The 12,850-nt window shown below is 34.8% G+C and overlaps 1 protein-coding gene across 2 annotated transcripts in view; it reads left to right on the top strand.

The window, feature by feature from the left end:
* LOC136025208 (BTB/POZ domain-containing protein KCTD9-like) overlaps positions 1–12,850 on the top strand; it is a 55,015-nt gene that overhangs the window by 642 nt on the left and 41,523 nt on the right. The window contains exons 2-3 of one of the 2 annotated variants that reach the window (XM_065701014.1): positions 11,377–11,563; positions 12,700–12,842. In XM_065701014.1, coding sequence (XP_065557086.1) covers positions 11,460–11,563; positions 12,700–12,842 — 247 coding nt within the window. In that variant the 5' untranslated portion in view covers positions 11,377–11,459. The remainder of the gene's footprint in view (positions 1–11,376; positions 11,564–12,699; positions 12,843–12,850) is intronic. The other variant, XM_065701015.1, reaches the window with a different exon arrangement.

The following is a 12,850-nucleotide window of genomic DNA, read 5'->3' as shown; positions in this document are numbered from 1 at the left end:
GCTTAATTGAAATACAACAAAAGGTTTTCAGTTTCATAACTTTGCTCAATTCCATTTTATAAGATTTTAAGATATGCAAATACATTTCATAAATTTGGAAAAAAACACATTGATATGGCTCAAAATTCTACTCAAATAACAGGAATTGCATTTCCAGACCTAAAGGCAGAGAAAAAGCAACTAGTAACTGAAAATTAAGGTAAAATGTTAATTTGTGAAAATTTCAATAGGTATAGACCTGTCATGTAGGCAAACTTAAGGGCCCTCTAGAGGGAAAAGGAGTAGAGGTGAGTACTTTAAAATACCTTCCTGGGACATACTTTAGCCTGTAGACCCATCCCTGAAAGTTTAATTTTCCTAACCTAAACCCTTTCTGAGATAGCAAGAAGTCAATTAACTAGAATTTTACCATGATTCAATAATTGCTTCTGGGAAATTTGCATTTCAGGGTAAATATATAACAGTTCATATTTTTGACTTAGCTACAAAGTGAATGTACAACTTGATGCCTATTTTATGCTCTTTATGAATTTAATAATTGCTTCTATTGCTAATTCATATTTAAGCACTCTTAACTGGTATATAAACTGGTAATTGACAGCTAACTGGTAAATATATAACTGTTCATATTATTGACTTACCAATAAAGTGAACATACTAGGCCTATTCAATACCTTTTTTTATGCTCTTTACAAAGAAAATAACTGCTCCTATCACAAAATTCATATTTAAACACTTTTTGAGCTCTTAAAAATGACAAAGTTTCAATCAAAGTATGAGTTATCAGTCATTTTCCAACAAAATAGTACTATATTTTCTCAGTGCTGTTTTCTTGGTCATTTTTGACAAAATAATACTACATTTTCTCAGTGCCAAAATCATTTATAATAAGGTTAGGTTAGTTAGATTAGGTCAAAGAGTATTTAAATTTGTGATAGAAGTGATTATTATATTTGTAAAGAGCATAAAAAAAGCCATCAAGTGGTGTGTTCACTTTATATGAACAGTCATACATTTACCAACTAACCTTATTATAAATAATTTTGGCAGTGAGAAAATGTAGTATTATTTTGTTGAAAATGACTGAGAAAACAGCACTGAAAAAACATAGTATTATTTTGTTAGAAAATAACCAATAACTCATACTTTAATTCAAAGTTCATCATTTTTAAGAGCTCAAAAAGTGCTTAAATATGAATTTGCAATAGAAACAATTATTATATGTGTAAATAGCATAAAAAAAGGCGTTAAGTGGTATTTTCACTTTGCTGGTAAGTCATTAATACGAAATGTCATATATCTACCCATTTCAGGCCTAAATGAGGCCCCAAAAGGTAAAAAATCCTATAGCAACCAAAAGTTCAAAACGTTTTTCTAAGAAAACTATAGTGAGAAAAAAAACAGCCATCTGTGACTGATTCACAACTGATAATTATTTTTTTTTAATCTTACTAAAAGAATGTTATTTTGGAAACAAATTTGAAGAAATTTTTAAAAAGAATATGAAACCCTTTAAAAATGACATCATAGAAAAATTTTAAGGGGTTTCTGGCTTGGAGAGGCATCAAAAGTGACAACATTTTTTTTGTTGCTGACTGTGTTTGAGCTGTTGCCCACTGCATACCTATAGTAAACAATTGATCCAAGGAAATAGCTCTTCAAGATTTTTACAACAATATCAAAAGCTTAGAGTTATAAAGAGATTTTTTGAAAATACCAAGGCAGATCCTGAGCTTAGAATTTATAGGGAGACTGTCACTGTCTTCCTCTTGTCAACTGATCAACTGAAATTCAGACAACATTGTAGGTACAATTGAAGTTTATATGAAATATACAATGCATTACAGTAACTCTAATATAATATTTCAAATAGCAATAGTCAATTCAAGTAATTATATCATTCAAATGAGTCATCTTTTTAAAACTTTCCCATAGTATAACAGACTGTATTCTGGCCAAACTAGGAGCATCAACAGAATTTAAAAAAAAACATCTTAAAGAAAAAGCTTAAAGTAACACAAGCATCATTCAAGAATGGACAGTGTCTCTCAACTTTTTTTTTGCAATACATTTAAATATGGTGTACATCCTCATATACCCCAAAAAGCGATTCACATAACTCTATCTAAACAAGACATTCCTAGACAGAGCATGACCTGTTCTCAGCCTGAAATTGCAACTGCTATATCATGTATTTGGTGTGTTGATTCCACTAGTGGAGGCTTAAAATCATATAGATTTAAAATGGGGTTTTGGGACTAGCTAGCAAATTTATCACTATCTCTTTTAGCTTGACACTTCTTAAAAACATTTGGATACACCTTAACTGTATAGCAATACTGGATCCTACAACTAGAAGTAGCACCAATCTTAGCTAGTCTATCTGCATTCTAATTATCAGGAATGCCAACATGCACTGGTATCCAAGTCAACACAATAGCATAACATAGCAGTTGAGGCTCCTGAACAATAGTCTGAACATACTAAGCATTTTTACAGACACAAAAATGGCCAGCACACAAATAATTCAGCACTGAGAGAGAATCAGAACAAATTAAATAAGAACCTACGGGAAAAGCCTTTTTGATATAATCCAGAACCTCCACAATTGCAACCAATTCAATTTAAAAAAAAGATAATTTTCTTTATATATTTTAAAGCTATAAACAATATTCAGCCAAAGTTACAAGGCACACGAGTCAATATTTGTCTTAGAGCTGTCAGTAAAAATTTCATTATGTCTAGTCCATTCAACAGTCCAACTAAACCAAAAATCCTTATTTCAAACCTATGTTCATCAAGTCTCTTGCATAAAGGTGGTATGACATTAGTGAACCTACTTAAACCCTTAGTGCTATGACTACCAGCATCCTCAAAATTATGCACCTCTGGCAAAGGAAGGCCACTTTGGGTTGCTTTTTCTAAATGGGGTCTCTGTTCCAGGAGAAAAATGAATATCCAAATTATAGACATAATTAATTTCTTCTTTAACAAGATTTTATCATTTTCTTTAAACAGTATTCAGCTTCCAGCTTCTTTTTTCTTGTTTTTGGGCAAGCTACTCTAAGCTCTATCTATATTGTAGGGATAGGTGTAGATTTTAGATAGCCAAGAATTCTTCTTAGTACATTGGGCAGGGCTGTATCCAATCTTGCTAACGTAGGCCTTTTCAACTCCATATACAATGCACAGCCATAGTCCAGTTTGCTTATGATGACTGCCTTCACCAATTGGCTAGCAACTTGAAAAGGAACACCGCTTTTATTTTTGCAGATCATATTTATAAGGTTTGCCCTGCTTTTGAGGGAACCAATAAGGTAGTTTGTACAATGATTCCAAGCTAACTTCCTGCCAGCAGAAGCCCAAGGAAACAAAAATTTCAGCATGGAGTATATTCTAAATTTATAACCTAGGGGGGAGGGATGGGATAATGTCCTTCTCCTTGCTGAAATGCATTATTATTGATTTTGATGGGGAAAATTCCATATTATTGTCCAGTGCCCCAATCTAGATGATCAAGGCCTTTGTTGAGGTAGGCTTTCAGTGTATTTTGATTTCTTGAAGTTGCTGTATGTACAATATCATTTGCATGAATATAGAGCTCACTTCCTAGGGCAATATCAAAATTTATATCACCACAAGGAGCTACAACAATGGTGGACAAAGTACACTTCCCCTGGGGGAGGCGTAAATTAGGTCTGATCTGGACATCACATCTAAAATTCCTTATTTTAACCTCTATATTCCTATTTGTAAGGTAATCCCTATTCCAGCAAATAATATTCTTATAAAAATTAAATTTTAGTCTAAAACAAATTGTAAAAGTCCCTACTACCAAAGGCAATTCAACTCTTGATTTAATATGCACCAATATGTCAAATTTCTACAGACCCGTCACCATTCTTCCCCCTCTTGGAGGTAGTTACCACTTTAGCCTACTCCTATCTCCACTAGCTACAGTTAAACATTCCTTTACTATTACTGAAACCGTCTTTAGACCTCTAGTTGACTCAGGACTCTACAATTTTGGCTCTTGGATCACTAGTGAAATTTGGTCCCCTGTGTACCAAAAAAATGATGTCGACTTCAAGGCTTTGTCCCTCCAAAATTTATTGAGGAATAATTATGAAGCCCATTTTCCGGTGAAAAAAATTAAAATATGCTCTACCGATAAACCCTACATTACTGCGACTTTTAAAAAACTAATAAGGAAAAAAATTAATTTGTTCAAGCAACGACATATCACACAGGCTAATGATCTAAGAAAGTTCCTGAAGAGAAAATTGAGAAAGGCAGCTTCTGGGTATTACAGTAGTAAGGTTAAGGATTTGTATTCTAACAAACCCAAACAATGGTACAGGAAAATTAAAGAGATTTGCGGAAAAGACACTGTTGAAGTTAATTTTCATCTCACTGAGCCCCCTTACAAGATAGCCAACGATTTGAACCTGCATCTTGCGTCCATAGTACAAAGTCTCCCCCCTTTCACTGGCTCAGGTCAAACTATTCCTCCCTCCACCTCTTTCCCCCAAATTTCTCCCTCTGATATTATAAATAAAATCCAAAAGCTCAAAAAATCAAGTACTTGCCCATTAGACATCCCAATTGACTTGATTAAAGCCTTTTCAGACACAATTGCTGGACCTTTATCTGATATTTTTAACCAAATTACAAAATCTGGTAAATTCCCAAGTTGCTGGAAACTAGGTTTTATAACACCCATCCAAAAGAAATCTTCCAGTCTGACTATAACCAACATGCGCCCTATTACACTCACTCCATTTTTTTTTTTCTAAGCTTTACGAAGGGTTCCTTTGTGACTGGCTTAAAATTAAAATTATACCACGCATTGACATCCGACAGTTTGGTAATTTAAGAAAAACATCCACCACCCATTACCTTGTACACTTGATTCACACGATCCTAAGTGAACTAGAGAAACCAAATGTTTGGCTAAACCTGGTTTTAGTCGATCTCCAAAAAGCGTTTGACTTAGTTGACCACACTATCCTAATTCGTTTACTACATGATAACTTTGACATTGACCCATTCTTAGTAAATATTGTTATATCGTTCCTTTCAGACAGATCACAAGTTGTAAAATACAAAAATACCTTCTCTAACCCCCTCCCTAGGTACTGTGGAATACCTCAAGGAACCTTATTGGGACCACTATTATTTCTTGTCATGATTAACGAAATTGGCAAGGAATTCCCCCAAAGATGGAAATATGTTGATGACTTGTCGATCCTTGAAGTATGTCATAGGAATATTAAAAGTGACCCCGTTGAAATCCTAATCCAATGTTCGGATGAATCCAAGAATCTAAATATGACAGTAAATCCCACTAAATCACAGATAATGACAATCAACTTCTTGAAATCTACTCCTGCTTTTTGCGATCCGATCCCAAGCGAAATGCTAGTGAAACATGTTAAGCTTCTTGGTGTCACAATTTCTAATGATCTTAAGTGGGAAACACGTGTATCCAACATTGTTAAACAAGCAAATGTTTCACTATCCATTTTTAAGCTACTAAACAAATTTAATTGTCTTAAGATACATTCCCTCCGTGTTTACTTATCCTTTATCAGGCCGTTATGGAATATGCATGTCCGGTCTGGCATTCGCAACTTTCAAATGAACTTAGTGACAAAATCGAGTCGGTCCAAAAGCGTTTGCTCAGGATCATTTACAAAGAAGGCAAAACTCCATACTCCTTCCTCCTTAAAGCTGCGCGCATTACCACCTTAAAAGAAAGGAGGGAAAAAATGTGCCTGCTTTTCGCTAAATCAGTCATTTCCAATCCCCATACTGAGGACTTACTCCCTGATTTTCACAATCCCATTAGACTCCGACTCCCCTGGTCAGCCTCCGTAGCAATCCCAACTTACTCTCCAATCCATGCTGTTACAGAAAGGTTTCGCAAAAGTTTTATACCCTTTATTCTGGGACACCTTAATAATAATTCGTGATTAATTGCCAAATTCCCCTTTTCCTCTATTGCCGTTTTTATTCTTTTTTTATTTACTGCAATGTTTTTGTAATTTAATTGTTAAGTTGCCCTTTATCTTTGATGCCTTTGCTTTTTTAATCCCTTTTAATTTTAAGTGTTTGACTTAATGTACGATTTTGATGTTTTTTTTTCTTAGCTTTTAGTGACATTTAAAGCGAATTCGGCTCTTTAGAGCTTGTGATAGCCTTTTGCAAATAAATATTATCTTATCTCTCTTATCTAACTTCCCAATATCCACTCTGTCAAAAGCACTTTTTGCATCTAAAAAACTTATTGGTGTCTCCTTACCTGGCTTGAAGCCCATTTTCATTTGGTGTTCCATAATAAAAAGGGCATCTGCTCATTTAGGTAAGAAACAAAAGATTTCTGGTTTGAAGATGACTGAGGAGGTTTAGGAGGATCTTAGTTTTTATTACATTTTCTGTTAGCTTAGAGGGGGATGATGTAAGGGAGATAGGTAAGATTTCCCTTCTTTTGGGTTATTGCCTGATTTTAGAATTAAAATTATTGTAATCCTTTTCCACAGATTAGGTACTTTACTGATTTTTAGTGATATATTTAATGAACTTCTGAGACACATTTCCTGTCAATAGGTCATGTATCCTGCCAGGACCTGATATCCCTGATTTTAACTTTTTTTCCTTATTTTCTACTTCCTCTGGTGCAATTTTGCTATTACCAGTTTGCCCTTTAGTTTCTAGAGGCATATTCTAGATTGCACATTTGGCAATTGATAAGTAAGATCTTCTGACAAAAGATGATTTAGGAGCAATTCCAATTCATCTTTAGTATCAGTCAAGGACCTTCCATTGTGCAAATTTTGCTATTACCAGTTTGCCCTTTAGTTTCTAGAGGCATATTCTAGATTGCACATTTGGCAATTGATAAGTAAGATCTTCTGACAAAAGATGATTTAGGAGCAATTCCAATTCATCTTTAGTATCAGTCATGGACCTTCCATTGTGCATCAGGATTGGAGGGATTGTCACATATTTTTTTCCCTGTAAATTTTTGGAAGGGCTTCCACAACTCCTTAGTGGATGTGCCCTTTTTAAATTTATATTCAACAAGGGTAGCCCATCCATATTTTGTCCCATTTTGGAGGATTTTTTTAAATGCTGCTTGCATCTTATTCATTTCTATTCTATCATTAATGAAGGATCTCTCTGGAGCATTCTCCTTTCTTTTTTCTTATCTACATGTGCCTTTTGACATTTTGCCTTCCATCCTGGGAAAAGATCTCAGCTATTTCTCTTCTGTTTCTTATATCCAAAAATCTTTCCCCCACTATTTAGCATAATATCTTCAGTAAGTATTGCCAGCTGGTTAACATTTATATCTGCATTGTCAACTGCATCATTAAGGAACCTATCCACTTCATTTCTCCAATTTGGCTAAAGGTTTTCTTTAAAATTCCATTATTTATTTCTTGATGCTGGGTTTCTTGCTTTTAGAGGACATTGAGGGTTGTTAAACTAGGAAGTGGTTTGAAGGAAAAAACATCTGACATTAGCAGGTAAAAGGTTTGTGCACAAGATTAGGAATGCTAAGGTTAGATCTATTGTTGATGTATTTCAATTTCTACTGTTTAGTCTAGTTCCTAGGTCCTTTGGGTTTAGTAGGTATATATTACAGGATGGATTGGTTTTAATAGTTGATAAGTCATTTGATCTGGAATTAGGGTTAGATACTGGGTCCCAATTTTAACTATGTGTATTAAAATCTCCAGCAATAAATATTTTACTGATTTTGTTATCAAGGTGCTTGTTAAATTAAGCTGCAAGCATCTGCAGCTTTGTTATGATAATTTATAAGATGCATCCAATCATTATCTGTAGCTTTAACCTATCCTTAATCTATGGCAGGGGTGCTGCTAAAGGGGGTAGGGCAGACACCACACAAAGTTCCAAGGCGTCTGCATGGAGTGCCAACGCCTTGGAACTTTAATCGTCTTACTTTAGCTTCTGTGTTCTCATTTATTGGTGAGCAGGATGATTTTGTTGCCACATTCTTTATATACCCCCTCCCCAAACTCAAAACCCTAGTTTCGCCCCTGATCCCTGGTTCAATGATATAAGCAATATAGTCTTTTACAAGTTTGATTAGATTACCACCATGGCCCTTGTGTTGATCCAATTGTATAGCATTATAGCCGTTAAATTATTTTTCTTGTTGAGATACATTATCTGGTTTGGTTCTTATGATCAAGTTTCTGAGCCCAAGCACTTTTAGATGTCCTAATCGCCTTGTATTTAGTTGAAGAATCTTCATCTAGATTCTGTTTTTTTTTAGTTGCTTCTTATCTTTTTTGTATAGGAATTAAGATTTTTTTGGTCAGCTTCCAATTCTGATCCTGACTGTTCTGTCTACTCCTCTTCTTCCCCTGTTATTTGATGCATCATGTTTTTTAGTAAGTGCCTACCTTCTGGATCGGTTTTTTTTCCTGCATAATTGTAACCAGTTTTGGTAATTGTCAACTGATTCAAATAATTCTTTTTTTAATTTCTGCTGCTGGGTTGATTCCAGGAGTCAGTGTAGATTTGTCTCTCTTGCATAATATTTTTATATGGTTCTATTCTATCAACTTTCCTCTTGGCAGTTACTTGACTATATGGTAGGGTGATTTACATGTAACGTTTCTGCCTTATCTCTATGCATGGTAACTCTTTAACATTTGCTGTATGTTCATTTTGACAATCTGAGCATGTTTTTCTGGGACCTGTCTTGTTTCCCTTCTGGGCAACTTTAAAAGTTATCTCAGAACAGATCCAGCAGGTTTCTAAGCTTCAGTGGTTTGCAGCCACATGACCAAATTTTTGGCATTTAGAACACTGTCTAGGGTTTGGAGCATACTGTTTGACATAAAGTAGGGCTTCTTAATCTGAGATTCTTTCAGGGAAACTAACCTCTTTTGTGGAGGGATCGGGATGAAACTTGGTGCGAAAAAAAAGCACAAGTCCTAGATACGGGATTGACATAACTGGAACGGATCTGCTCGCTTTGGGGGAGTTGGGGGGAGGGTTAGTTCTTAAAAATTAGAAAAAATGAGGTATTTTTGACTTACGAAAGAGTGATCGTATCTTAATGAAATTTCATATTTAGAAGGACCTCGAAACTTAGATCTCTTTTTTTAAATCCCGACCGGATCCAGTGTAATTAGGGGGGGGGGGAAATTTTGGAAAACGCTTAAAGCGGAGAGATCAGGATGAAACTTGATGGAAAGAATAAGCAAAAGTCCAAGATAGGTGACTGACATAACCGGACCGGATCCGCTCTCTTTGGTGGAGTTAGGTGGTGGGGTTCAGTTCTTTGGCGAGTTTGGTGCTTCTGGACGTGCTAGGACGAAGAAAATTGGTAGGCGTGTTAGGGAGCTGCACAAATTGACTTGATAAAATCGTTTTCCCCGATTCGACCATCTGGGGGGCTAAAGGGAGAGAAAAAATTAGAAAAATTGAGGTATTTTTAACTTACGACTGGATGATTGGATCTGAATGAATTTTAATATTTAGAAGGATCTCGTGACTCAGAGCTCTTATCTAAATCCCGACCGGCATTAACCCTCTGATTTTCCTTTTAAAGCAATCTATTGATTCTTAGAATTTTGGTAGAGCTCATACCATATGAGCTCTTGGCTCCTGGCTCTTCCGACCTCGTCACAAGTGCCATATGAACTCTTAGCTCTTGTTTAAGAGACATACTTAAATTACTCCTACAGTCGAAAAATAGTGTCTTTGGCCAAAACAAAAATTGTTCCTTACGATTGGAATTTTTAAAAAGTAGGGTTCTCCTGTAAATTGAGAAAAATATCAGAATTATAACGTGACACAAGGTGAGTGCCTAGTAGTAGTTATTTTCTAGTTTCAAAACTTGGATGGTTTTCAATTAAGCAGTAAACTTGTCGAAACCAGCCTAATTTTCAGACGCCTAAATTTTTTAGACACCTCTTTCAATTTTCACTAATATCAATTTTCACTAATATCACTAATAATCACTAATTTTCACTAACTTTCTCTTTCAAAGAGTTTCTATTTTTGTTTTGAAAGAGTGGTTTGGTAAAACCAATAGAGCTTATTTTTTTGGCTTGATTGAAGCTTAATCTATATGTAAAAATACCGTACTTAAAACATGTCATGTTAAATTAATCCTTCTCTATTCCAAAATTATTTTTTTAAATTAGAACTAAAAACTAGAAATTTTACTAAGCAAAAATTATCAACCCTCTTGATGGGTTCATTCTTAAATGGGAAGTTCAGCTAACTCAGCATTTTTTTTTTCTGGAGGTAAGCTACTTCTTTGTGTGTACAGAATTAAAGATCAGGCTCTAACTATTTTCTAAATCTTTAGGAAACAGGCTACACTTGTAGGGTATTAAAAAGCTTTTGGTTTTCAAGATCGATGTCTGATCTTTTGATGACAAATTGATCTAGGGGAATTTCTATATCCCCCCCCCAAGTACCTGATATACGTAAAGATAAGAGTGGGATTTAGGAAACTACCCTAAGGAATTCCATCCTTCGCCTTGGGTTGGCTGATATATATAAACTATCAATACCAACCTTATCTTTTAAATTTTATAATACAGTACTGTTATGTCAAATTACAGCACCTGAAGCTTGACCCAGTGCTGACAATGAACTGAGGCAATCTACCGTACACCATCCCAGTTTCAATTCGTATCATCGATTACTGAGAAACTAATCTGGCTCGAGACACTGATAGTGTATATGTTACAGATCCTTTGAAAAATTTTCCAGTGCAACATTCAAATTTATAGGCATTTAACTATGTTCTTTGGGTTGCTCTCGGGCTTGAGGACAGGAACAAATTTGGTAGCTCGCCGTGCTTGAGAAAAAAAGGATCCGTAGTAAAAGCACAGTCAGAACAGATGCTAGAGATTTACTTAGCTCAGCGCATAAGCGTTTCAGTATAATGTATGAGATATTGTTTTGGCTAGAAGATACAAATCAAAACTGCCTAGTATGGGGGTTTTAGGGGCAGAATTGCTAACATGGTCTAGAGTATTGGGAAATTTCTTTCCTTATTGTCATGTGGTTTGAGGTTTAAGCAAAGGCTTTTGTTAGAGCTCACTCTTGAACTGGTGGTCTTGAATAACATTTCCATCGACTTGACACAAGGAAAATGGTTGTCCTTTGAATGACTGGAATACTGTCTTGTGTCTAATGTAAAAGTTCTTTTTAATTGATTGTTACCCACTTTGGTAGCTCCTACTTGTAGTTAGTCTTGTCACCAAAGAAGCCCCCATTATGTCTTAGGAATATACAAACAGGGCGGGTTCTTGTTAGTAAGAATTCTCTTCTTGGAGTCAAATATGCTCAATTATATTAGTGTTTATTTTTTAGATCAAGCATCACTTCCGAAATTTTTTTATGATCATTGATTTTGTTTACTGACAGAACTCATAAGTTAGAGTTAAAATGGTAGAATGGAAAACTCCGAAGATTGGATAAAGCTAAACATCGGTGGAAAGGTTTTTCACACCACAAAGACTACATTGATGGGACGGGATTCTGATAGCATGTTAGCCAGGTAAGGTAGCCTTGAGTCCTATTAAATATACTACAGTCGTATTAAATATACTACATTCATTGTTAAAAATATTGATATTGGAACACTTTTGTTACAGGTGTCATTTTTTTGTGTTTAGCCCAGTAAGGCTAAGTAACAGTCTAAATTTTTTGGCAAGAGGAGGGAGGGGAAAACTACACTTGTTTGTGGTAATCTGTGCTTTCTTCAAGTTTTGCTTCAGTGTAATTCCTCTTTGTTTTAGGTATGGCTAAATTTTCGAGAATTTTTTTTTTAGTTTAATCCTTTTTTTTCATAACTTACAAAGATAACTTACATATATATTAATAGTATTAATGCCGGGTAATTTTTTTTTTTGATTATAGCCGCTAGTGTTGATTAACAGTAAATACTTGGTAGTAGTAGTTGTGGTAAGAGAGGTTTATTTATTTATTGATAAATATTTTATGATTTATTTATAATTTGGATAAATCATTATAAATTTATATAAAATAATAATAATTTATAGATACTTGTAAATAGATTTCTCTCAGTAGAATGAGTGGGAAATTTTTATTTGAAAACAAAATCATTACAGAATAAACAGCCAATAAGCTGTTTCTTCTGCAGTGTAATAAACCGTCTACATTAAATGTAAAGTGTGAAAAATCGGGCTCGCTTATGAGAACCAGCCGAAAAGTAAAGTAATGCAGGTTGAAAGAGAATCAACCTACTTCAGAAGAAAATGTCTAGAAAGGAAAAGAATGGATACGAAGAAACAAATACCAGAGTGTTAAGTTGAGTCAAATTGAATGTTAAGCGATTTGTATTTTAAGGATAACAAGGTATAATAGGCTTATAACATAAAAATTATATGATCATTATCACAAATATAATTAGAAAAATTATATATTTTGAAACTGTTGGAGAAGATAAACAAAAACATACTGCACGGGACCCAGAGATCGAATCACGCTGCAGGAATGCACTGCAGTGCTGACGCGGGGACCATAGTAGTCAAGAAGCGTCGTTAATTCTTAAAAAAAAAAAACATACTGCAAAAGGGGGAAAAAGGCATTGGGAGCACCCCACCACAACCCTATTGAAATTCATACCCCTGATTGTCATGGGCACAATCAAATATGTTTGTTTCATTGCAGGATGTTTTTGCAAGAGGAACTAATTCCTAGTCGGCAAATGGATGGTGCGTATTTAATTGACCGATCACCCGAATATTTTACTCCATTGCTGAATTATTTAAGACATGGACAACTTATACTGGATGCAAATGTAAATCCTAAAGGTGAGATT

Source organism: Artemia franciscana, chromosome 3 (assembly GCF_032884065.1).
Source record: "Artemia franciscana chromosome 3, ASM3288406v1, whole genome shotgun sequence".
NCBI lineage: Eukaryota > Metazoa > Arthropoda > Branchiopoda > Anostraca > Artemiidae > Artemia > Artemia franciscana.
Note: the sequence above shows the minus strand (reverse complement) of the source record. Positions and strands in the feature narration are given on the sequence as shown.